This window comes from Falco cherrug, chromosome 4 (assembly GCF_023634085.1).
Source record: "Falco cherrug isolate bFalChe1 chromosome 4, bFalChe1.pri, whole genome shotgun sequence".
NCBI classification, from domain to species: domain Eukaryota; kingdom Metazoa; phylum Chordata; class Aves; order Falconiformes; family Falconidae; genus Falco; species Falco cherrug.
Genome location: NC_073700.1, coordinates 104,097,596 through 104,122,917, shown reverse-complemented (window position 1 = coordinate 104,122,917; position 25,322 = coordinate 104,097,596). Strand labels below are relative to the sequence as shown.

General features: G+C 39.4%; 1 protein-coding gene across 1 annotated transcript; it reads right to left on the bottom strand.

Moving 5' to 3' along the window:
- Positions 1-23,907, bottom strand: NGLY1 (N-glycanase 1). Its single transcript, XM_055707059.1, has 12 exons — positions 23,713-23,907; positions 22,172-22,286; positions 19,763-20,005; positions 16,162-16,321; positions 13,867-14,089; positions 13,024-13,145; positions 12,483-12,628; positions 12,209-12,319; positions 6,996-7,160; positions 5,463-5,651; positions 1,976-2,153; positions 1-1,439 (listed from the first exon to the last, which is right to left on the bottom strand). Exons 1-12 carry the CDS (start codon positions 23,838-23,840, stop codon positions 1,264-1,266), a joined length of 1,956 nt encoding a protein of 651 aa, XP_055563034.1. The 5' UTR covers positions 23,841-23,907; the 3' UTR covers positions 1-1,263.
- Between the last annotated feature and the right edge of the window lie 1,415 nt (positions 23,908-25,322).

Here is a 25,322-nt window from a genome sequence, read left to right as displayed (position 1 = left end):
TTGGATTCATTGAAAGGTCAGCAAACATTTATTTCAACATAAACTATTCTTGACAATCATTTCAAATGAATACAGTGGTAGAAGGGTCAGAAAAAGGAACAAAAAGCTTTAAAACCACTGATCTTGAGAACACCATCCCTAATTTTCACTTATTTTAAAATAAAACTATAGTTTTAACTTTGCGTTATAGTCCTGTAATAGAAAATTTCTTGTAAAATCCAGCCATAGCCTTCCTCAAATTTTCTGATGGCTACCTAACCTGAACATTCACTCTGTACTTTAGTCACAGTACTTCTACATCTGACATCTCCTGGGTGGCAGTTTTAATTACATTTAATGAAAAGAAATTTAAACACTTCAATAACAAACAGAAAAACTGTATGCGCTTTTACATCAAATCTGGGAATAGTATTCAAAGCAACTCAAGACAACAGCTCAAAAAGTGATTTAAGCCTACGTGGTTAATAAATCTTTTAAAAAGTGGGCACATATGAATTTGTATCATTTAAAAATATTTATAATGAATAAACTATTTTTTCATAGAAAAAAGTTCTAACGTTCTTACTCAGTTTTAAGTCTCAATTTCATATCACAAGCCATGATAATTTTAGGTAGATAATGAACACTCCATTCAAAATTAGTTTATTTTCCTAGCACACCATCGTATTTCCAAACAATTTTAGGTATTAAACGCAAGTTTAATACTTAGCTATGTAATAAGACCATTTCAAGATTGTTTCAAAATTCATCTTAATTTCAGCTCTTCTGGTTATTACACGAAATCATAATTTTATTTTAAAATGTCTAAGTCTTCTATTGTTCTTTAAAATACTTTTAAATCATCACAACCATCTGTTGTAATCAGGAAATGGAATTCAAACTGTTTTTCCAAGAAGTAGATCATAAAAAAAACCCCAGCAAGCCAACCCCAAAACTCCAAATTAAAATCAATTACAATTGCTCTGTGCTGTTATGATCATGTTTTCTTCCTATAACCTGTTGCCTTTTCATCATAAAGTTTAAGAAAAGGGTATGTAATGGTTCAATGCCTTGATTTTGGTGTTTGCTTTTAAAGCGAAGAGGTTGTCATTGTGATGTTTACCTATTCAATACACGTGCAGTTTCAAGTTGGTTAAATGGAAGTAGTGAAACAGGAAATAAGCTGCCAGCAGGATGAACAGTAACTGCAAACCAAATCTTCATGTTGTATCTGTGGCATAACGTCTTCATGGACTCCAAAGAACATCTTTTCAGTTCAGGTTCTCAGAGGTCACTGAGTTTTATAATTATCTCCAAGCCATTTTCTCCACATCCTGTTAAGCTGTCTCTAAACAGCTGTGTGTGTTGCCATGCAGCTTCGCCATCCCCTCCATTTAGAACCGCTTCCAACATAACTTCCGTTGCACCAGAAAAATCTGAATAGGAGTAAAGATTTTTATCTATTGGAGGAAGAGATAAACAATTCAGTAAGCCACTGCTCCAGACAGCATATACTGCTAGAATGCATGTTAAGAAGGGTAAGTTGTAATAAATGTTTAAGGATCTCAGCTGCAACTACTCAAATTCATCTGTCAGTCAGTGGCAAGGAAAAAAAACAAAACCTGAAAATTTTTGGTTATTATTTGTTAAGTGCTCATGCCTTAGAGGACCTATTAAAGATTGAAGCCACCGCACACAGAAGCATCTATCCTTCCTAGTAAAACACGAAAGTATCTTGTATCCACTCTGTGTTCTTGCTAACCCTGCTCTGTTGCAGGTAGGGGGTGTGTATATTAATAAAACCGGTGTTTGTACCAGTTTTGGTTAAAAGCACAGCACTTTCTTGACCTTGCTAAGAAAAACTGAGTTTAAAAAGTCAAAATACATTTGCATTTATTTTTTTAGTATTTGGACAGTGCTCTCTCCATACAAACTATTTATTTCCAGTTACACCTTTGCTGCTTGATATAATTCATTATTTAAAGTCCACACTTACCTCCTACCAGAGCAATTTCTGCTGTTGGAGAGCAAAGTCTCCACTTAATTCTTCCACTCTGAAACGTCTGACTGCTTGTTCTAACTGAAATGTTATCTATTTTTAGACCAACTGACTTGCACTCAAACTTCCAGCTGATGGAAGCAGAGGATGACCCCTCTTTTCGGGCTAAATAAACCTAAATGCAAAGACGACATAGTTAGCATATCAAAAACTGAGACCACCAACAATGATTAATTAGATGTGTGTAACAAGGACATAACATCTAAAGATAACACGCTTTCATTCATTATCAAGCCTCTAAACATTACAAAATGGTAGTATCTACAGTTTTAATATAACCTCATTCTGAATCCTTAAGTCTATTCCACAGTTAGGTAATAGTATATGTTCATAGTCCTTCACTAGGGAACACTATTTCAACATAGCTGGTGAAGTTTAAGCCACAAAAATACCTAAGTTTATTATTTTTACAAAAAAGCAGACTTCTGTTTTTCATATAAATGCACAAGCCCACACACTTTTGTTGTTCATTTTGGTTGGTCAGTATCGCTGATGAAGAAAACTGTGTAACCAGCATTTTAGATTCTTCAGATGTGGCTGCATACTACTTGTCCTAGGACTTGACAAGTCTTGGTTAAAGCAAATTATACATGCTAGCCATATATAAATCCTGTATTAACTTTACTTGAACTGTTAGGAGATTTGCGTAATTTAATGTACTCCCAATGCTGTTCTAAACTTCACCTGACTTCAGTCAAGCCCATAGGTTAACATTCATTAAAGTTATTACCAACCCTCATGATAACTTTGTGGTAAGTGTCTGATGGTCCTTTCAAGTCTAGTTATCTATTATCAGCAAACCAAGGTAAAAGATGTTACAGATTGCTGCCATGATCCTTTCAGAATCCTTAGTTAAGAAAACTTATCAAAACTCTGTCATGTCCAAGCTTCTGATTATCATCATACTGAATGGATTTAGATAGCTCTTTAGTTTTCAATCTGGAAAGAACCACCCTGAATAAAATAATAAACACAGTAGTATGTTTTGCTAAAGATCTCACCCTAATATAGAAATGTCATTGACAGACTATGAAGCAGAATTTGTGTTACTACGAACCAGACAAAAATACTAATTCCCATGTTTAAGAAAGCTGAGAAACCCCAAAGGTGTGAGGTGTTATGTTCCCTAGGTGTGAAGATCAACTATGGAAATCAAACAATTTAACCTGCTTTCATGTGAATATAATGATGTTCATGAAAGTGCTGATCTCCACACTGTATTTTTTAAGTACCTAGCTATTTCTAGCAAGAGATTTCCCTTGATCAGTTCCCACGGAATTGCCATATTTAAGCAAGGAAAGCAAAAAAATCCGTTAATTACTACTTGGTTGAGGTGCACTAAACATATGCTTTTAGGACCTGTCTCATCTTCCATTATAAAATCCAAGCATTTAACCAGAAAAACAGAAGTTAGTTTCCTTCTGTGTCTTTTTGACTGTCCTCTAACTTTCATACCTGGCTACTCATTTTCCAGTGTCATTTGAAAAAAGTCTTAATTCGGGGCGGGGAAGACTCAAATTCCTTCTACTGGAGCAATTCTTCAGGAAAACAAGCTTTTAGAAATCCATGGATTTCAGATCTACAGGTTCTTAGATTCTCATTATCACCTACTGCAGTCTGCTTGTTTGAGCCCTGGGTGCCAAATTACCTCTAGGTAATGTGATTACATTTGTATTTTGTATCTGTTTAATTTGTATACCATATAGTCAAGTGATACAGAATAGCAAGAACATACACAAATCCAGGCTACAGTCAGATCGGCCAAATCGATCATCTATCTGAATCATTCCGATCAACAACACTGCAAAGACAGAATAGGTAACTGATGGTTCTTTTTTGTTACTCTTGGGCTAATATCTATAGTTACTTTTTCTTACTGTGGCTTTTGTATTTAAATTCCTTTCTGTTCATCACATACTAAATGATAAACAAAGTATGAAGGCTCCTTTGGCTGGCAAGTTTCTCGGACAGCTGCTGAATCAATCTCCAAATCCATACCTTGCAGATCTGCTACAGGCATTACAAAAAAGAACAGGCAAACACCAAACAACCTTTCCCTCTGTCTCCCGTAATACAATCAAACAACAAAAAGTCATTTTAGATTCATACACAGACTTTCAGCAGGATGCTCTTCCTGCCTTACCCACAAGTCTGAGATACACCTGGATCTGTAGTTCCCGATTTCTCAAGGCCACCCTCTCATCCTTTATTTAGAAAAATTGAGTTGCTGTTAAATAACAAGGGTAAAACCTTTTTGTCTGGTCTTATAGATTGGACCCTCCCTGTATTACACAATTAGTAGAGCTAAGCAGAACAGCAGACTTGCAGTTGGTTTCAGTGCAAAGGTAGTATGTTTCTTGCAAAAGTGAGGATAACTGATCATTGGAGACTTTAAGATATAACATGCCATTAGATTTTTAGCAGATCCTAGGGAAGCAGAGAACAGTTGTCCCTCATTTTGAGTTTTTGTTACTTCTCCTATTAGCCTACTCTGTTGAAACATTTTTTATTCTCCATATATTATTATTTCGTCCCTTATTCCTTCTCTTTTATGCAGAATAACTTCCCCAAACTATTCCCCCATCGCATTTTGCAAGTCAATTACGTAGAGACCCAGCACAGAAAACTTCAGAAGACAGTTATATACTTAGCTCCATTTTACATCGATGGGAAGTAAGCCATTGCCAACGCTAGAAGAGTATTTGGCCAGAGACCTTTCAGACTAGTGAAATGACATGGGAAGAAAGCAATGACATGCTATAGTCCTTGACAGGAACGCTCAGTTCCATAGTGGTAGCTGTTGCAGGAATTACTGTTTGCTAGTAAATGACCCCTTCCCATCTTACAGGCATCGGTTCTCTTCTTAGGTTAGAGCATACGACTCTGCTGCTGCTCAGTGTCCCGACAGATGGAAAGGATTCTGGGCAGGGTATACAATAATCTGGGTAACTAACAGGGTTTTGCATTCTTCCAGACGGAACTCGTAATATTTAGGAAAACAATTTCTTCCTTTGGCTGTGTATCAAAGAGATATGATATATGATAAAGCCATTCTCTAAAACAAGAACAAACCCATCTTTTTTGGAGAGAAGTACTGCTTTTCAACAAGACAGTATTTCTATGTTTGCCCAAAAGCGTTAAGAAGAATGCCATTTTTTTTTTATTTGATAACTTCAGCAAGGATTTTACTTATCTGCAGAAAATTCAGTTATCCTTTCTGAAAGACAAGCTAAATTTATTTCCAATTTCTTAAATCATCTGGTAATCCTACCCGAAGCTTAACAGTTATTTTTATTAACATTAGCTAAATTCTATGGGCACCAAGAGAGGTTTTGATGCCAAACACTGGCAAGGGTTTTCTACTTTACTGGAGTTACTGTACTTTCAGGGTAGATTTTACACTTCTTATAATTGTTATCCTTACCATTTTCCAATCCGTTTCAACCTTTCTCCAAACAGACTCTGCCTTCCAAACACCTGTTTCCCAGCCATTTATTTTTTCATTATTATTGGAAATACGTGTGTAACAATCTTCTACTACATTGTAGATGAGGTGGAAGAATTTAGATGTCTTCTCTTTTTCAGAGGGAATAAAAAGTACTTCTTTTCTTTTCTGAAAAAGGCAAAAAATACAAGCACCTTCATTCCCCAAGACATTTCAGTAAGACTATCTTACTTTTAAACAGCATGCCATGATTTCCCAATTCAGTTTTGCTGTCAACTGAAAAAAATGTCATTTCTAAGAGAGGTCATGGACTAAAGCATTTCTGCAAAACGAAAGTTTTAAACCAGTTTCCAACAATAGATCTGCACCTTTTTCAAAGGGGAGCAGTAATTTTATTTTTGAAATTTTCATATAATTACTTTTAGAAGTAAATTATTAATAAAATAATATAAAATTAGCAAATTTCAGTAAGATATTACCGTTAGGAATAGAAATTTTTCATGTGGAGTATATTTCTTGTACAATTAATAAGTAAATGGTTATTTTGAATAACATATAATTCTGTGACTATCATACACAGCTGCTTGTATATGACAGTTTACAAATCTATGTAAAAAAACTTAAGGTACAAACTTCCTAACTTCACAGTATTATATTTTTTTTTTTAAGATTCATTGTTCTTACGCGTTTCAGAAAAGCAGAAATTCAATCTTCTAAACTATGGAGAACTGAAATAAACTCTTAATATCTCAAAGTTAAACAACCCTAAGAAACTCATTAATTTCACTTAACTGTGAAGGTTTAGGATTCTGTTTAGGATTTTTAGTCATTCCACACGACAGGATCACTAAGTAACTGATGTAACGAGTGATGGGGTAAGCCATACCTTTGCATGCTGGCTCAACTCAAATATAGCTATGGTTCTGAGAAACTGTATCTTAGCATAAAATAATTAAAAATAAAAACTTGCTTTTGGAAACAGTCAAAAAACATTGATAGGAAAAATCAATTGAGTTTGTAAATTCAAGTTGTCTCAAACTTGAGAGATTGTTCCACTTACACAATCCTAAGTGCTCCCACATTGTTTTATTAACAAGAACAGTTGGTCAAAACCTACTTCCAGGCTTTAACCAATGGAAACTAATAAAACCACAAATAAACATTTCTTAAAGTTTTCCCAATTGCTTTCAACTGCCTTAAACTTTTAATTCTGTCACACTGTAATTACTTAAAAGGAAAAAAAGTGGTTTTTATGAACTTGTACATGCAAAACACACTTTAGATCAAGGATTCCCAAACATTTTTAGAATCAACACACCACCACTAATCCTCAAAAATTACTTGTGGACTTCTGATTTCACATTAAACTTGCACCTCATGTTTTTGCAAATTGCACTGTTTGAACTAAATCTGTAGGCTACCTACCATAAAGTGCTATTCCTCTGTAGACCATAATCATAGAACCTCTAGTTAGCTACCTCTAAGATGGTCACCAGTGCAAAAGTTAAATACCTCTGGACCAACTTCACCTCTGGCTACTCGCCAAGCCAGTGAACCTGATGTCCTTCCACCATATTCTCCAGGTTTAGGTGTTTTAGGAGAAATAAATTCAACAAGCTCCACAATTGTTCTTTCCAAAAGCTCTCTTTTTCTATTTTCTGACAAAGATTGTTGTCTCTGAAAATACATTTAAGAAACAAAGTAAAAAATCCAGAAAAATAGTATTTGTAATTCTGCTCTAGTTACACCAATGGAGGGGAAAGAGAACTGAAAATAAAAAAAAAAAATAAAAAAAGGAGACCAACATTTAAAGTCTAGACTGAGTGTTACAAACACTGATTCTATACCACATGTACAAATATAAATGAGTCATAACTGCATGGTTATTAAACAGCGGTGCTTTTCCTGTGAACTTGCATGCACTATGTGGATTTCTTTTAAAATAAGGTTTGTGCTGGTTTTTGTACATTTGCTTGGATGACAAAACACTTCCATAGCATATTTTATAGCTATTCTTATGTATTCTGTACCACAGTTGTTCTAGGTATTATTTGGGGGAAAGAGAAAGCAAGCATAATTTTTGGGTCGAATTTTTCTAAGGTGGAGCGATTTGATTGGCAACATTCTTCGTTTTGTGATTAAGCCCAAACAAAAGATTCCGTCGGTCTCCGAAACAGTTATTTCACAGTGACTGATTCTATCATAAACAATCTATGACATTCATATTTTTGCAGGTATCAGAAAACAGAAAAGCGTGTCACGTACATTTCCTGGTAAGTTAGTGGAAAAGAGAAAGAATTACATAACACTTTCTTTGCTCCCATGAATAAAACTATGGGCACAAACTTCAAAAAAATTAATTGAGAAGCTGGGGTTTTGTCTCCATGATTTTCACATCAAATATACAGAGCTGACATGCAAAAACTTCTTCCTTAACTGTGGATACACCCACACAGGGCTGGAAAATTAAGTACAATTTTGAGTATGCAAATGATTACATATCATCTTTTTTTTCCTGCTTTGGTGATTGCCCAAGGCATGCATACTCAGCCCACTAGGACCCAAAACTTCAGGGCAGTAAGTATTCCAATTATCTCAAAAGCAGTCCTGACCCCAGAAAGTTTTGCTATTAAGGATCAGGAAAGGCATTTGAGGAGGTTTTGTTCCAGACAACCACGTGGAACTTGGTAAAGAAAAGCAGATACAGAGAAATGATGAGAAACAGCTCCAGCTCAACAAACTCCAGCTGCCAAACACCAGTTCTAACACAGCAAGAGGGCAATACACTTCTGTGTTGATGGATGACAAGCAGTGACTCCAGCAGCTCATGAAACACCAGACCTTCCTGAATCTAACACTTGCCTGGGCACTTCGAATACCCATATGCTGTACTACAGATCTCACGCCAGTTCAGAGTAAGTTTGATATGGATTACTCTAAGTTAACGACACCAATCTACAATTTTCTTCAAGCCACTTTGATGTAGGGAAACCTAGCATCAGGAATCATCACGACTGAAGTTAGCGATGCCACACTGAGGCTTCCTTGCCCTTCCTCTGCAGCTGTTAAAGAGCAGTGCTTCAGCACAAAAAAGTTACTTCAGAAGACAGGCCTTTTATGTACGATACAAGAAATAAGGAAGTTCCTCAACCATAAAAAGCACAAGTATGCCAATTCTTGTCATCTCACTCCATCCAGCAAACTGTTGCATATGAACACTAGCAGCAGTTAAGATGTGCATAATGCTCAGACGCTGCAGAGATCAATGCTGCCTGGGCTGGGAAAACCTGCAACTAAGTTTCCTACAAATGACACTGTCATCAATAGCATCCACGTACTGAAAGGGATTCCAAGAACTCCATTATCAACTGCCACGGCTCAAGCTTCCTGCTTTTGTTTTTTTCTTAAGGTATTACCCTCTAGACACATGCTCAGGCCCCACCTTTCTTTGGCAGACAAAGGGAAAAGGAAGGAAGACCGATTGTGAACTGCAGCTTTAAAATCAGTTCTGCATCATGTGCAAGTTATGCTGTTGATGGTTCCTGAAGGACTCTGTGCTTTCAAGAGATTGATAACCTATGATTTAAGTGGACCCACTGCCAGGCAAGCAACAGTTAATTTGAGGGTAAAAATTCAATTTTAAACCTTTAAACAGAGAATACTGGTTCACCTCAAATCAATCACCACAAAATGGTTGCAATTCAACCTAAAATACTAGTTTGCCTTTTAAGAGCTGATGTGGCTGTAGCTAGACCCATTCACAATCACTACCAAAAAACGGGGCCTGTAGCAAATAAAAATAAGTAGTGTGTTTCCCTGTCCTACCATCCAGTGTCCAATGAAAGCAGTAGAAAGTTGAGGGTCTTCTCCCCAATTTCTATAGGGGTGATATACAATGGACTGGAATAGGGCAATGCCCATACAAAGTAGGTGAAGAAAATTTGTAGTCAGGGTGTGATACAGTACTATAGAATAACATCAGATGGTTGGTAATCCAGAGGCTACATGCCCATTTAGGAATGCCTGACACAAATAAAACACACACAGTATTTCTGAGAAGTAAAACAGTGTACTAAACAGATTAAATTATCCTTGCCTGTTTTCCATTTAACAGTGAGTCACTCAACATGCTTTGAACTGTTGCATGGTCTCTGCTCGGTGACTAAACAGACAGACATGCAGAGAAATAATGACCACAATCATTGCTCTTGATGCAGAAAAGAACAACAACAATGTCTCAGATTCCATTTGTACTAAAATTGCAGTATAGGTGACAACGTATACTGCATACCATGCTTCTCTTGAGTTGCAACTTAGAAGAACTGAGCTTGAGAAATGCAGTGCTGGAGCTCTGCATCAAAAGATACGAAGACTATAATCCATCCTAGCATGGAACCAGTCTCTAGGAGATGATGGGAAAAGGGAAAGTTAGTAGAGGCCTCTGCCTACGTCACTTATCTGCTGAACAGGCTGCAGTGAAGGAAATTGCATACTAGCTGAAATGGACGCTTCTGACTGAGCAGAGTAATGAAAACATGCTATAAGATGTCTTGATAGCTGTAGGGGTGAGCTGCCTTACCCTTCCTCTACTGACTGCAGAAGCTGCCCAATATAACAGAGATCCCCAAATAGCAACTTTTTAATGGCCCCTTGATTCCCACTGCGTTAGCAACTTAGCAGGAACTTTAGGAAAGGCCCTTTGGCTAGGACTAATGTTGGAAGCCCCAGGCCCTGCCCTCAGATTGCTAAAACAAACTGCCTCCAAGTCCCTGAAATCCAATTCCAACTATATCAGACAAAAGAAAAAAGGAGTAAGAGCAGTTACTTACAGGGTTTAAATTCATTAGTTTAATAAATTAATCAAACAGGCTGAACAGGTACTGAGCAAAAGGAAGCGCGTGTAGGAGGCCAGGAGTGTGAGTATCATTCAGCTTATAAAAAGGGGGAGTAAGTTGTTGCTCAGAATAAGAGATCATCAAAAAGATTGACTAAGGTGTTCTAATAAAATCACAAGACAGCTTTAATAATACTGGAAAGCAATAGGGAAAGCATGCAGCATAGACAAGAAAGGGCCAGGCTATGGGCAGAGAAAGGAAGACAGGAGAAATAAAGGAGTGTCCTGGAAGCACATGTATAGCTTTCTTCCCTGTACTCAGTTTTTAATGAAGTTTTCATTTAAAACATGAGCAGAATGCCCAATCTTTCTGTTTGAAAACTGCTCATGTCAGCTTATGAGCTGCACAGGCCTGTAAAGTAGATGGAAAGGAGTAAGAAATGTGCCAATAGACCAACACGCAGCACCACCTGTTGGAGATGGCAATGGCACTTTTTTACCGGAGTTCTCTAAACTTAAGTGAAACAAAGCATGATCCTAAGGTGACATTCATGAGGCGAGAAAGAGGTGAGGCAAGCGAGCCCATGAGTCAGTTGCACATACTTTCCTGATCCCATTAATATTGTCAGGTTGATTTTTTTAACTTAATAGTGTCCCATTTCCCATGTTCTTTCCCTACAGACAACTGGTGGAGGAGGAGTCTGGTGACTGGTTTCTATCACCAGTCGATCAGAAGAAAGGCCCCTCAGATCAGTTTTTTAGCCAGTAAGGGTCCAATGCTCAGAGAGGATGCCATTAAATTCCTGCAACCCTGCACAAAGTGCATGCATTTCTCAATGTGAATTTCTCATTTACCTCCTTTTATTTCGCTAAATTTCTCAGTGCTCCACTCTGCTATGTAACTGATTTTTCTTTATTGATTTCAGGCCCTGGCCTCAAACTTAAGTCCAGCTTAATTCCTTCATACTCTTAGCGCAAGGTTATAACCCTCAAGCCAGCAGGCCTCCAAGAAAGGCATAATCTCTCTTTATTAAGCCATCAGCTGTATACTATCACTGGAACTAAAGTTTTATGCACAGGAACTAGTCGTGGAAGGAAGTGGGGACAGAATGGAACCTTACACAGGTCATTCAAGGTTTTGTGACATTCTAGAATACTGAGTCAAGAAAAGTTCACCCTGCCTCAAGCAGGGAGTGGAAAAAGCTTAGCAGAGGTGCTGAGTGCACTCATGTTTTGTGACTATGACATGCAGATGGCAAATGGCTCCAAGTGTTTTGGGGACATCAGGCATGAACAGTCTACATGGCTCTGAGCCAAAACTCTGCCGATGGTATCAACACTTCTTGAAAGTCTTAGACACAGCCTGTGAATCATTCCTCCTGCTTCCTAGAGCTTAAAGAGTCACAGAAAATAAATCAGTATTTATAGTTATAAGAAACACAGCCCTCATTTGTTTTCAAGTTTTAGTATTATTGAAAACGCTCAGCCACCCCCAGGGATTCCACATAGTTACAAAGCAGTTGTGGTTTACCCCCAAAATCTTTTTATGTACAAGTCTACTCCAAAGCCATCAAGAAAAAAAAATATACGTATACACAGAATTTTTTTTAACACGTACATGTATATACACACACACATTTGACTGTGTAAGACATAATATGATCATCCTCTTACATACAATTTTTCATCTTATTTCACAGATTCAGCACTGTGACTGATACTTAGGTATTCAGTGTAAAATGAGGTCTGTATAGTTAGCAGCATTTTATATTCCACACCGCACGGACATTCCTATCAGGTTACCAAATGCATTCCTTTGTTCAAGGACTTCACATTCTGGAAAGACACTTATGTTTCACTTAAAGAAATCCATTTAAGAAAAACTACATACCATTCTATTTAGTGCGTTAATTGTCTCACGTAGCGTAGCTTCACTGAGCGCTGTTCTTCTGGAGAGCACTTCTTGATGTTTACAGCTATATCTCCAGGTGACATCAACAACCTCAAGCACAAGTTGAAGAAGAAAATAAAAATTCCCGTGTATCTTGCTTCATTTAAAGAGGCTAGCTAATCAAAGTATGTTTTTCTATAATAATTCTGGAAATACAGATAGAACATATTGCACACTTGCCTCAGGGCAAGTTTATTAACATCATTACTCCTACCTCGTCTTTGGAGAACGCAATTACATAAGAAAGCTTCTTTCCCCACCCAGTTTCATAGAGAAGAGGTTTATCACAGACATTTTCACATGGATCACAGTGAAGCCATCTTTTCTGAGATGAAGAATATACTTCAGTCCAAACATGATCTATATAACAAAGACCAAGGATAAATAATGAATTATTATATAATATTGTAAGTTTTCCTGATTTAAATGAAGGAACAGGTGAAAAAAAGACCTCATTTTCTGTTCATCTACATTCAGAAACATTACCAGAGCTTTCTCTTTCTATCTTAGGATCACAGTCCTTTATGAATTAACTCAAGATTGTATCATTTTGAAGTCAAACATATAGCCTTACTTCCAGAGATACATTTCACCTCATCAGACAAGAAGTAAACTGAATTCATATTGTCTTTGTTAGCTGAACTGCATAACTCTATATGCTGCCTGATGCCTAATATAATCTGAGAACCATAAGATATATCACCTCATTTTGCACAGGTTTGTATTAACATTACAATATTTTAGAATACTAATACCTGTACAGTCCCAAACGTATCTAGCTTCAAAACCTACAGCTCTGCAACACAGTGTAAAACAGTTAGCCCACTCGCCACAGCGTCCACATCTAGTTTCCAGAAGCTTTTCAGGGTTGTTATACCTACAGGAGAAAATCAAAATAAAACCCAAATTATTGAAAATACATTTCACCTTTCAAAAGCTTTACATCATGACTGTCCTTGTCACGAGTGCCATTCAGACCACAGAAGACAATGGAAATGATTGCTGTACTGCACAGAACAAGCGCAAGCAGAATGCTACTTTTGACTCACATGACTCCATCATGTTTACAGCAGCACTGAAGGTTTTTTGTTTGGGTTTTTTTTTTTTTTTTCAGTTTTCAAAATTGACTTAGACTTCATCTTAAAACATGATTTTTATATACTGGTCTTTTGAGAGTTAACAAAAATATTTTTTAAAAAATGGATATTCACGCTTTTGCTATAGACTCAGCAAAAGATACACATTACCCTTTGATTTCCTTTAGAAGTGCAAGTTTTCCCTGAAATAACAAAACCCTACCTACACACTATGCCAATATTAATTTTAAATAAAAGTTGTACTTTTAACAGTAAAAAATAATAATAATCAAACAAGTCCACAAGAACAAGGCCACATAAGAGAAAGCTATATATTCTTTTTAAAAATCTCTAATCTTACAGAGCAATTGCAGGTTCATCAACTATCTTTATCATGTTTCTTAAATCAGCTTCTCTAATCTTTCAACCAACAACTTATCACTTGTTCACAAAACGCACAAATGCAAAGCTGTTTCTTGAAAGACAACAAGAAAAAGACAAAGCAAATCTTTGTATGCTCACCTTGGGAATCTGTTACAAAACTGACACTGGTTGCAGTAATGATTTTCCACTCGACTGGCATTCCACCTTAGATCATCTTCGGTAGGCAACAAGTAGTCACCTTTAGGCTCTGTCTGCCCACCACACCTGCTGCAAGGAAGATTATTCACCCAATGAAAAAAGTAATTCTTAAACCAGTCCAAGAGCTCCAACAGTAAGAAGTCCTCTTCATTCACATGTGCACCTGTAAAATTTATACAGCACAGTTAGGTCAAATGGAAAAATAATTTAGTTGAACTTTCCAGTATCTACATAAATCACCATCTCTAGGCCTTTATTATAATTCAGAAGTCCCGTTATAAAAAAAGCTTCATATGTTAAACACACACAAAAAAGAAAATCTTAATTCTCAAAACTGAGTAACGTCAAACTGTCTATGTAAAGAACAAAAAACTGCATGAAACTGCTCAAAATGAGAAGATTTCAAGCACAGGCCATACTTTCTTTTCTTGGATAACAATATTTAAACCAGAACCCATCTATGAAAATTTAACTGCTATCATATGAATATCCTTCTCTTGGTTTGCAAAATAAATCCTTCATGAAAACATTGCATGGAAAGAATGACAAATGTGATTTATTTGAACAGAAAGCAGTTGCAGTCGGCTGTGACATGCAGCTATTCTTGACTGCACAATCCATCTTTCTAATGAAAGTAATAAAGGGAAACAGTAAAAAAAATATCCGTACTTCTGATCAAATGACTCTTTAGCACAGTCTTTATGAGCCAAAAATGTCTATTAAGCATTGTAAGGGAAGTCCTAAAAACAAGTGTCCCCCAGCACTAAGCAGTTATTCCCACAGGTGACAGTCTTAAAACAGCAGTACAGATAAACCAAAGCAGCTGAAAGGGCCAATTACCCATACATCTCATACACAGTCCATTCCCAAAGGAATGTTTCTATAAAGTTCTTTCAATGTTTTCAAACTGTCACAATCCAAAACAGTGGAGTTCCACCCCTGCCCCATTATTGTATCTAAATTCAGGTCTCAAAGCCATTGACTGAAGCCATCTAGATCAGCTTGATGGCTTGGGAAGTTCTGTGCAAAGCAGTATCAGAGCAGAGTCTAAGCGGGATGCTTGGATTTTTTTTCCTTTTTAAAAGAATTTAAAGTTTTCATTACTGTTAAGTCTCTTTTCCCCATTGCATCGTTCTATGCTGCTGAATGAGAATGCTTTGTACTTGTTCATTTAGTTTCCTACTTCCCAGTATGGCTTTATAAAAAGAGAAAAAAATACTAAGAAAATCCACTGACGAAGAGCTCTCTAATGCCAAAGGTACAATTACATATTAGTGTGTGGCCGTATGAGACATCGCAAAGTCTTTCATAAAAAAGATGAGAAAAGCTTATTTTTGGTTTGCAAATCAACAGCGCTCCCATCAAGTTAGCAGAATTGCTTCAGTCTTCTATCAAAGATTCACAGTGAAAAGGATTTTTTTTTTTGTTTAAATATGGTCTTGGAATCATTTGGGTGGGGTTTTTTTACATATTTATCTCATACAAGTAAAATTTCACTGTATTGCAAAAACAAATCTAAAACTGTCACTTAAAAATATTTTAACTGACAAAGATTTTGTACCTTCAAAAAAATCTGCATTTATGAAGGAAATACACGTGTTTTAGCCGTTGATGCCACAAATATTTATGCCTGTGTTTCACTTCTGGCTCTGAGAAGATGGCATGTGAACAACCCTATTCATTTAAGCATTAGCAAGAGGTGATTTTTTGTATCAATTGTGTCTTGGAAAGGTCTCATACAGTGTCTCACCAATAACATCACTTCAAAAAGAGAAGCAGTATTTCAAAATTTTATTCTGAGTTTGCAGTTGTAGTACGTATGGGAACACTGCACTCCAACAATTTCAAAACAATGACTACCCAAGCAAGAAGCTCCCCTCCTCTTGTAGCTATTCCACTCTAGATGCAAGGAATGTAACAGTACATGCTCATCTCATTTTTTCCCCTGCATTGTTAACTATTAATTCAGAAATAGAGTTCAGAATTTCTACATGAAAGCAGTAAAGGATGAATGACAAAAATGAAAAAAAAGAAAAAAACAAAAACAAAAACAGAAGGAAAGAGAGAAGTAGAAAATTTGAAAATTAGGAAGGTAATTCTGAATTAGAGACAGCAATTGGAACCTGCAAGCATGTGACCAAATCCACATACCTAAAGCATAGTAGATACACGCATCATTCCAATGTTTGAAAGAATATTTCTAGTTTCATATCCATTATAACTTGACAGCATTACCTTTGTCCAGTCTTGTAGCTTGTGCTAGCTTTTTCTGAGCCTTCGTTTTCAATTGCTGGAGGGGAATTGAAGCTAGCGCTTTCTGCTGAATAGAAGGATTCTCATACATCAATACATGATGCTCAAATTTTGTTTGAAGTGTTTTCAAGATATCTGCAGCCTGCAAAAGGATTTTCAGTCACAAGATGATTTATGAACTTTCACCTTAAGCGAGAAGAACCAAGCTCTCCTATTTTAGTCAGTCGTAATTCTATACTTACAGTTACATTATATGTTGCTTAACAGGCGAAATATTTATTTGTAAAGATATCAGTAAAATTCTGGACACCACCACCCAAACTGTAAAGCCAGCCTTGTCATCTTTGAGCATTCTGAATGGTGTCCCAAGTATACTGATTCTGGGAGAAAACTGCTTTTCTTAAAGATACCTCTGTAACAAAATTTGACTTAGTTTCCACCCCCTGCTTTTCTTTTGGACATCTTTTATCTGAAATCCATGGAAGAAACTGTAATTCACTCCATTTCCTGGACATTGCTGCACCAGTTCAAAGAAGCCTACTATTGATGAATGTTGCTTTCCTGTTTCTTACTCACGAATGCTACTTGTCTATTTCTTCTTCCTTCTCTCACAGATCAACTCTGATAAAGATTTGGATAGCCTTGTGACCATGTATTGGACAGTGTCTTTCACTAGAAATCAAATACAAGAACTAGGTATCTTCAGTCAGTTATCCTAAGCGTCACTTAGTGGCAACTACATGTTGCACCCAATAAGGTACACCCGTATCTACTAAAATAAATAGCTAAAGTTAATAGTAGTGGTGTTAGTAGCTGAGCAAACTATTTACTCCCATTTAAAGTGGGACAACACAGAAAGTGAAATGGGATTTTATAATTAAGGGTGTGGCATGTTTTGGGGGGAAGCCTGTGGCACTGCTAAATAACCTTTTCTCTACTGCTAGATCATGCTTCAGTCTTCAGCCTTGTTAACTAATTTTTGTTTCATCAAAAATCCCACACCTTCCTGAAACGCTAGCAGCAAATGCAACATAACGCACAGTGTGAAAACTCTTCAGAAGGAAACATCTTTCAAAAGAGCATTTAAATTAGGAGTGATTATTTTGATGCTGGACAGTACTGGTCCTTATTTTTTGTAACTGCTGAAACAGAACTGGTTTCGTTCTTACTGCCACTCATCAGCTGCAGGTGATTGTTTTAACATCCTAAACCCAACTGTGTTCAGATTCACTTTAATGCAAGTTGAAAACACAGAAATGAGGGAAGTTAGGGACTGCCAATGGCTTATAGAATTTCATGTTCTGCCAGCTTCCTGAAAAAGTGTTCAGAAATACTGCTCAGCACAGCAGAACATCTCCCAAATTCTTTGACAATTCAGATTGCCCCACTGGCAGACACCATCAGTGTTACAGTAGTGCTTAATGGTTTAATGGAAGCCACTGTATATCAATGAAGTCTTAAATAAACATCTAGAAGTGTTGTGAACCTCACTGCAAAGTTTGGATACCTCTTTCCTCCTATAATTACTATGTCAGCCATGAAGATCAGAATCCATCCACTCAAATCACTACCCAAAGCCTGCCTTCCTTCCTACATGTCTCAAGAATGCCTTATGATAAGAAATGCAGAAGAGACACAGATAAGGCATAATAACGATGGGTTAGGTCCCTGAAGTGTGCCATTACGTTCCTGTGCTGTATCAACTAAGCCACTTCTCCCTGCGCTTACCAGGGCTCCCATGATTCACAGGTGTAATGCATAGGCAAGAAATAAAAATGCTTGCACTACAAAACCCACCCTAGAACTCTCTTGACATCTGACAGCAGCACATATAACGGTAACACAACTATACCGCTGCAGCATACTCACTGAAAAACAAAACACATACTACTGTGCAAGCAAAATGACCAAATAATAGCCAGAAGGTATTTTTCAGATTTCCTTCCAAGCAACCCAGACTACACAGACCAAACGCAATGGCTCAGAGAGCCATCAGTGCAATTTCCTCAAGAGATCAGCTGAAATGCAACATTCTAATAGAATACCAACATTGTGTTAGCAAAGTCTCTAAATTGTAGTATTCAGTCCCACCATCCATGTTGAATCTCAAGAGGCATGGAAAAATAATAGTTGCAGAGAAATGGATCTACAACTCTGACTGCTAGCATAAGTCAGGGCAGATTAACTACAAATGAGAAGGATTAACCTCAGAATACATCTTGTCAAATTGAAATCTGCAGCATTTTTCTCACTGCAAAATCAACGCAACTTCTAAAACTTCAAAGCTTCTCCAGTACTAGTCAGTACTGCCACAAGTCACTCTAGAGGTTTCACAATCACTTCCAACCACTGCTGCAAAAGTGGCTGAAACAGTAAAAACCAAGAAGCAGACAAGAAAAGCCCAAACCCCAAATTCATATAAACCAAGTCAGTATATTCAGAGGCAACTGCTAGCACGCTAAGATAATTATATTAAATGGCTCAATATTCAAGTGCCTACAACAATTCCCTTCCCAATGGACATTATGGGTGATAATGCATCACTGAGTGCTCTGTCTCCCCATAACTTTAATCTATGCTTTGCCATTTCTCTTCCATTGATCTTGGGTAAGTCTTGGGAAGAAACAGCATGTAATATTTCTGTATCCAATAATATACTGATAATATAATTTAAGACACAAACTCTGTTTAAGAATGTATGAAAAGTGAGCTTTTGGAAGAATTCAATCTTAAAGCTGATATAAGATGAAGTGATACTGGTTCTAGGGGGAAAAAACTCTTTAGAAAAGTTAAACCAAAGCATCCTTCAGACCTTCTATCAAAAGGTATAACTTAATTTTTCAGAGTTGTATGAGGTGTGAAGAGCCTTCTCCCATCAGGCCAAGTAACATCAGATGAAAGAACTCTGCCTCTCTGTCTTGATAGGGAACTTCATCTCAACCCTTACACATGGGACACACAGCCGAACTATAGATTTGTCCTTGCCTGGCTAAATTTCTGTCTCTCACAACAGCTACATGTGAAAAAAAGAAAGCTTTCCTCACAGGAGGCTCACACAGAAGTCGTAACACATTAACTGAAATGCTACAATTATAAACATTATGGTTGTGCTCCTGTTCTTTCGCTGGCTCTCAAATACCAAACATGGTATACAGCCCCAGCCTTAGCTTCCCACCCCTCCCTTTGTTCCCCCACCTTGCTGTTCCCTTCCAATACAAATGAACCTTCTTTTTTTTTCATGACACCCTGATCAATAGAACATTTATGGACATCTTCAACAAAATCTCTTGCTAATAGTCTATTTATACCATGTTTCATGTTGAAATCAAAACCAACGAAAACACTCAAGAACTTCAGAAACCACTGGAAAAATAAAAAATTCCTCTAGTCCAGCCTCCTGCTCAAAGCATGGTTAGCTATGAGGTAAGACCAAATTGCTCTGGGATTTACCAAGTCAGGTCTTGAAAATGCCCGGATTTGGAGACTACAAAGCCTCTCTAAGCAACCAATCCCAACAGCTAACTCTTCTTCAATCTTAATCTTGAATATAAATGCACCTACAAAGTTTCCAGATTGCAATTACCATTTCAAGAGATTGCACAAGTGATGTTTCTGGTTGCTGACGGGCAGGGACAAGAAGAGAGTCAGCAGGTCTTGAAGGCTGATGTGCAACTCTCTGAGTGCTGGCCATGGTTTCAGAGGATCCTGATCTGTGGGTCTGATTTGACTCATTCAGTCTGCTGCTCCTCTCTCCAGCAATTAAGTCTCTGATTTTACGTAGCTGTTCAATAGAAGCTTCCTTAGGGAAAACCAGATGAGTTTCTCCCTGAAAGATAAACAAATTAATTCAGCAGTTAATGCAGGTCCAAGCTAGTGAGCCCATTTGTATCTATAGCTAACAGATGTATCATATACTGGAAGTTAGCACCTTAAGGGATGGCAGGATTCAGCCTTCAGATCAGGCCCCTTACAGCAGAAGCTTGTAGATCAAGAACTTACAGTCGAAAAAAGGCTCGTAACAACACGCTTTTGTCAGTAATTTATTTTGCAGAGCCACACATGGACAACAATTATAGTTTGGCAGAGAAAGCAGCAACAACAGAAATGAACAACAAACACACAAATGCTCAGTTCTCACTCTACAGCAGTGAAATGCTAGGCAGCACAGGAGGACAGCCAATGCTGGGGGAAGAAGCCTCTAGAATGGCGTCTGCTGTGAACTCTATAGTGCTATCTTTTAAGCTTGGTAAGTTTTCAGATAGGAAATATTCTTATTGAGACCTGTACCGGGTTGATGTTTGGGTTCCTATTTTTGATCATAACATGATTACTGGCAGCAAAACAAAAGATTAGTGATTATGGCAGAAGCAAGTATTAGTGTACTTAACATGAAGGAATAGGTTACTAAAAGCATTCATATCCTGAAACATTCATACTTCAAGAGTTTCAGTTTCTATCACTGCAGCACTTCTTTTTATTAAACTAAGTAATTTTTTTATCCACAGTTATCTTAGGTCACCTATCATTGCAGATGCAGTGCTTCACTTTAACTCTTACAATCACTGCAAAACTAATTGGAATGTATCAATCCAGCAGAAGAGTCCTCATTTTTTAATTGAAAAAGCTGGCTTACCAAGCAGAGACAAAAGAAAGAACAATCTTTTTTTATCACAGTTGAAGAGAAGTTCATGAGCTCAAGCCTCAATTGACACAATAACCATGGGACAGAGCCAACATGCTGTTAAAGATCTGACAGAAGTCGCGAGTAGCACTTTAACACGTTTAAAATGACTGTTATTACTGCTTAAGTGCTTCACTAGCTACACTGACAACCTCTTGGCTAAAACACATCATTAAAAGTCATCTCCTGAGTACCAGCATGAGAATAAATCCACAGACCATTTATTTCTCTCTCTGCTGTCACCATTTCTTTCAGCATACCTTCCCCCCCCCCCCCCCCCCAAGTAGGACAACTACAGTAACTTTACCCAGAGCAGGCAGAAGTCTCATGACAGCTGGACCTAAATAACATAATATATGCACCCATACAGAAGTGTAGCATCAAACAGACAAATTAAAGCAAAGCCAGAGCAAGAGCTTTGCACCATTAAACAAGAGCTGGGTTTTAACCCCAGCTCTCCTGTAATTACAAAGGCTCCTTCTAGCTTAACAAGGTTTGGTAGCTTGAATTCCACCAAGACAGGGATCATTTCAGGACAAAACCCAACCTTCGAAATACATCTTTTTGACTACAACAAAATCAAGACTCACTCAAGACTATTTTAGGATTCAGTTGCATAATTATTTTAAATGGGTGAAAGCCCCACCCTCCCACTATTTCAACAGTCTGTTGCCCTCCACTGCTGTCAAAACAAAACCAGTACTTGCACAGCTGCACTGTGAATTGGCTGAATTTTTTTTTTTTTTTGGGGGGGGGGGAGTAGGAGGGGGTAGGATTACTTTTTAATCAGATCAGCTTCCCTTAGCTAACTCACTATGGGGCCACACAAGCCCTACTGATGGTAGGAACAAGGAACAGAAGAGCAGGACTTCCCCCCCCACCTTCCAAACGTTGGTTTCAACACACAGATTTACAATATGGAAACTACTGCCCAATGGCGCAGTCTGATGTCCAACTAATAGTGGGCTGCTACTGAAAGAAGGGGTTTTCACCCCTGTTTCCCACCATTTCCTTTGTGCTAGCAGGGATATGTATCTGACAATTAAGCAAACCAGCAGTGCACCTGATCAGCAGAAAACCGGGCTTATCACAGATCAGGTTAGCTCTGACTCCACCATATTTCTGAAGTAGCCTCATCTGAATTTTCTGTTGGTTAACTGCAGATATTTGCATACAAGAATTGAAAGAAAATAGCAACTGGCTTAAAATCTAGTGCCTTACAACTGGCAAAGCAGAAAAAAAACCCCAACCAATTTTAAATTTTAGTGTGTAAACTGATGAAGACACCAGAAATTACTAAATCATACTCACCTCTTGAAACCCCATCTCAAATAAACATTCAACTGCTCCTCTGACAGGCAACAGCCTCGTGGAAAATGCTGGATTTCCAATCCGAATTAATCTATATTTTTCTTCATAAGGATTCCTGAAGAAATCAAAAGTTTTAATCATGTTTGCAAACTAAGTAAACACTTAAAAGCTGGGCAACTGCACTAAGCAGTGTTAGTCATTCACAAGAGATTTTTTAAGAAGTTCAGTTTCATCCATACCTCGTAGGCAGTGTATGAAACCTCTCTAAAACTTTGACTTAGTTCACGTCCTTCCACGCTTAACTCCAAGAGTTACAAACTGGATCCAAATTGTAGTTTGCAACTTAAGTTGATAAATATGTTTTCTTCTAGCCCTACCCAGCAGTGCTTATTCTGCGGTGATACTTAAAAACAACTTCACACCCCTCACCGCCTGGCAGCATTCTAACTGAACTCCTCAGCTGGATGGTTTTAGGCCCACTATGGAAGCTATGCTCAGCTTCCTGGTATGGGGGCAAAACTACTGCAGTCTCTCTACTTCTCGAAGGGCTCCCTGTCAGCTCCCCTCTCCTCTTTCGACTCTCCTACACCTTCTTATCTCACTTCTTCCTTTAAAATGGGACAGCCCAGGACCCACTGTTCTCTGCCACACAGCATGGATTTTGTGAGTGGTTGACAAACCAGATACTGAGAGGGAGGGGCACTCGGAACGTCCTGAGTTGCTTGAAGACATCAAGGTCAATCACACATACTGGTGCATATGTATACCCCCCAGAGCCACCTCACAAAACAATTGTAATTAACTCCTGATACCCAGTCTTACCACGTCAGAAAAGAAAGGCAACAGAAAAATCAAGTCACTGTTTTAGCATCACCTGTTATGCATCTGCTGACCTTTAGGTGACCTCAAAACAACCCAACCAGCAATCAAGAAAGAAATAAAAATCCAAGCTACTACACACTTGTGCGAAAAGTAATCTTATGTTAAAATAACGACAAAAAGCAGCAAGATGTTTTTGAGCCCCGGTATTACGTAACAGACCGAACCACAGGGCGCACCTCGAGCTGTGCTGCCGTGAGCCCCGGAGCGCCCGGCGTGCCGGTGCCGTGACCGGCCGCTCCTGGCGCCGCGCCAGCGCCCCGCCGGACTCCCCCCACCCCGAGCGCGCTGCTCCCCCGGACCCGCCGCGCCCACGGCCCCCGCGGCACCCACGCACGGCTGCGACCGGCCAGCCACGGCCGGGAGCCGGGCGCTGGCCCCGCGGCGGGACAGCAGGGCCCCGAGGGCCGCGGCCCCACCGCCTGGGCGGGTGAGGGGCGCCACCGCCGCCCTCAGGGCCGCGCTGAGGAGGCGGCGGCCACAAGCGCCGCCGGCCGCTCCCCAGGCGAGGGGCAGGGGCTGTCGCGGCGCGGGGCCGGGGGGCGGCGGGCCGGGGAGCGGCGGGCCGGGCGCGCACCCTGCAACAACGCCCGCCGCCGGCCGAGCCCGGCCCGGCTGGAGAGAGCGGCGACCCAGGGCGCCTCCCGCCGCGCCCCGCTCACCGGAGGATGTTGTCCGCGTAGGTGAGGAGCAGCCGCGAAGCTTCCAGGAAGATCTCCCGCCCGTTCTGGCAAAGCTCGCTCACGGCGGGGGAGCCCGGCGAGGAAGAGAGGCCCACGGCGGCCGCCATCGCGGCGCTCGGCGCGCACCCCCCCCGCCCCCGCCTCAGGCGGGCGGCGCCGGCAGCACCCAGCGCTGCGCCGGGAGCGCCGCAGCACGCATGCGCAGCGGGCGGGGAAGGGGGGTGTCACCGCCCCCAGCCCCGGCGGCAGGCGGTGGTGTTGCAGGAGCGTCGTGCTGGCGGCTTTAACGACGTGGCGATCGGTGCCCGGTGGCGCTGGTGCAGCAGGGCCGCCTCAGGCGCCCCTGGCAGGCGGCAGTGTGACAGGCACGCAGGCCCCTTCCGCACCGCCCTGTCGCAGCGCTGCCCGCGGGTGCCGCAGCGGCAGCCCCGCTGTGCCGCAGGGACGGGAGCGCCGCCGCGGCTGCGCCCCCCGCCCTGGCACCCCTTCCAGCCCTGCCTGCAGTCTGTCCAAATGGCGAAACAAGCCCTTAGTTTGCGTCTCCGCTTTTTCTAGGGGTCTGGTTTGTGCCATTAGTGAACAAACTGCAACGGAGAATCTTAGACAAAAATGTCTGCGGGGCTTTGCTTTTTTAAGAATGCAAGATTTTAAAAGTTCCAAGTAAAAGAGGTCTTTAAAATTCAGGCAGGCTTCGATTATTGGCTGACATTTTGCTCTCTACCTCTGCTGCCTGCTCAGACAGGTCAAAGAACATGGTACCTATCCCTTTCAAAAGCTGAGATTTAACCCAACACAAATAACTTTTGCTGAGATTAGCTATTAATCCTACTAGCATATTTTAAGTCATTAATTCAGCCCTCAAAATCATGGAATTGGTATCAAAGTAATAAAATTTTAATTTAAGATTATGTTCCTTGTTTCTTGGCTGCTGCTTCAGCTTTTCACTTCCTTTCCATGCTTTTCATATAGGTATGTGGCTCTTAATGTCAGCTCCCCTCTCAAAGATTTAACTGTATTACCATATGCGTAGCATAAGTACATAAAGCATATACTGTTAGTAAATAATGCTTTGGAAGTCCTCATAGGAAAGTGGTGTGAAAAATTAGAAAACCAAGCACCAACTTCCAACAAATTACTAACACATTAAATTAAATGTCCAAGGAATGTTACTTCTAAAAGGATATTAAAGGCAGAATCTTCATCTAAAAAAACCCTACACAAGTGTTTATTTTTTCTTTATTAAATATTGCATTTCCCTCCTTTTTGGCATCTGTTTTTTTTTGTTTTGTTTTGTTTGTTTTTATTTTCCAGCAGTACATGCTTGAAGTCTTTATTGATGAGACTTTGGCACACATTTTGTGCTCTGCCATGATAGCTCTTGGACTTAATATATTTCATGGTGCCATTGTCTTAAGTATGTTCCTACATATCATCTCAGGCATAGCTAGCAGCATGGTCTCAGTTCAGATCGTGCACCTAGGTTCCTGGAAGCAGCAACAACATAGTTTACTTTCACGTGTTGATGCAGTTGGCCCATTTGTACATATATTTTAAAGGCACTCCTGTAAAGTCAGTAATCAACTTGTCTT

Excerpts from the sequence above, each read along its gene's own strand:
- NGLY1 (XM_055707059.1), bottom strand. The coding sequence starts at position 23,840 with ATGGCGGCCGCCGTGGGCCTCTCTTCCTCGCCGGGCTCCCCCGCCGTG. Across the intron at positions 20,006-22,171 it reads TTGAGATGGGGTTTCAAGAG|GGAGAAACTCATCTGGTTTT; the intron begins GTGAGTATGATT and ends TTTATCTTTCAG. Across the intron at positions 5,652-6,995 it reads GAGGTGAAGTTGGTCCAGAG|AAAAGAAAAGAAGTACTTTT; the intron begins GTATTTAACTTT and ends TGCCTTTTTCAG.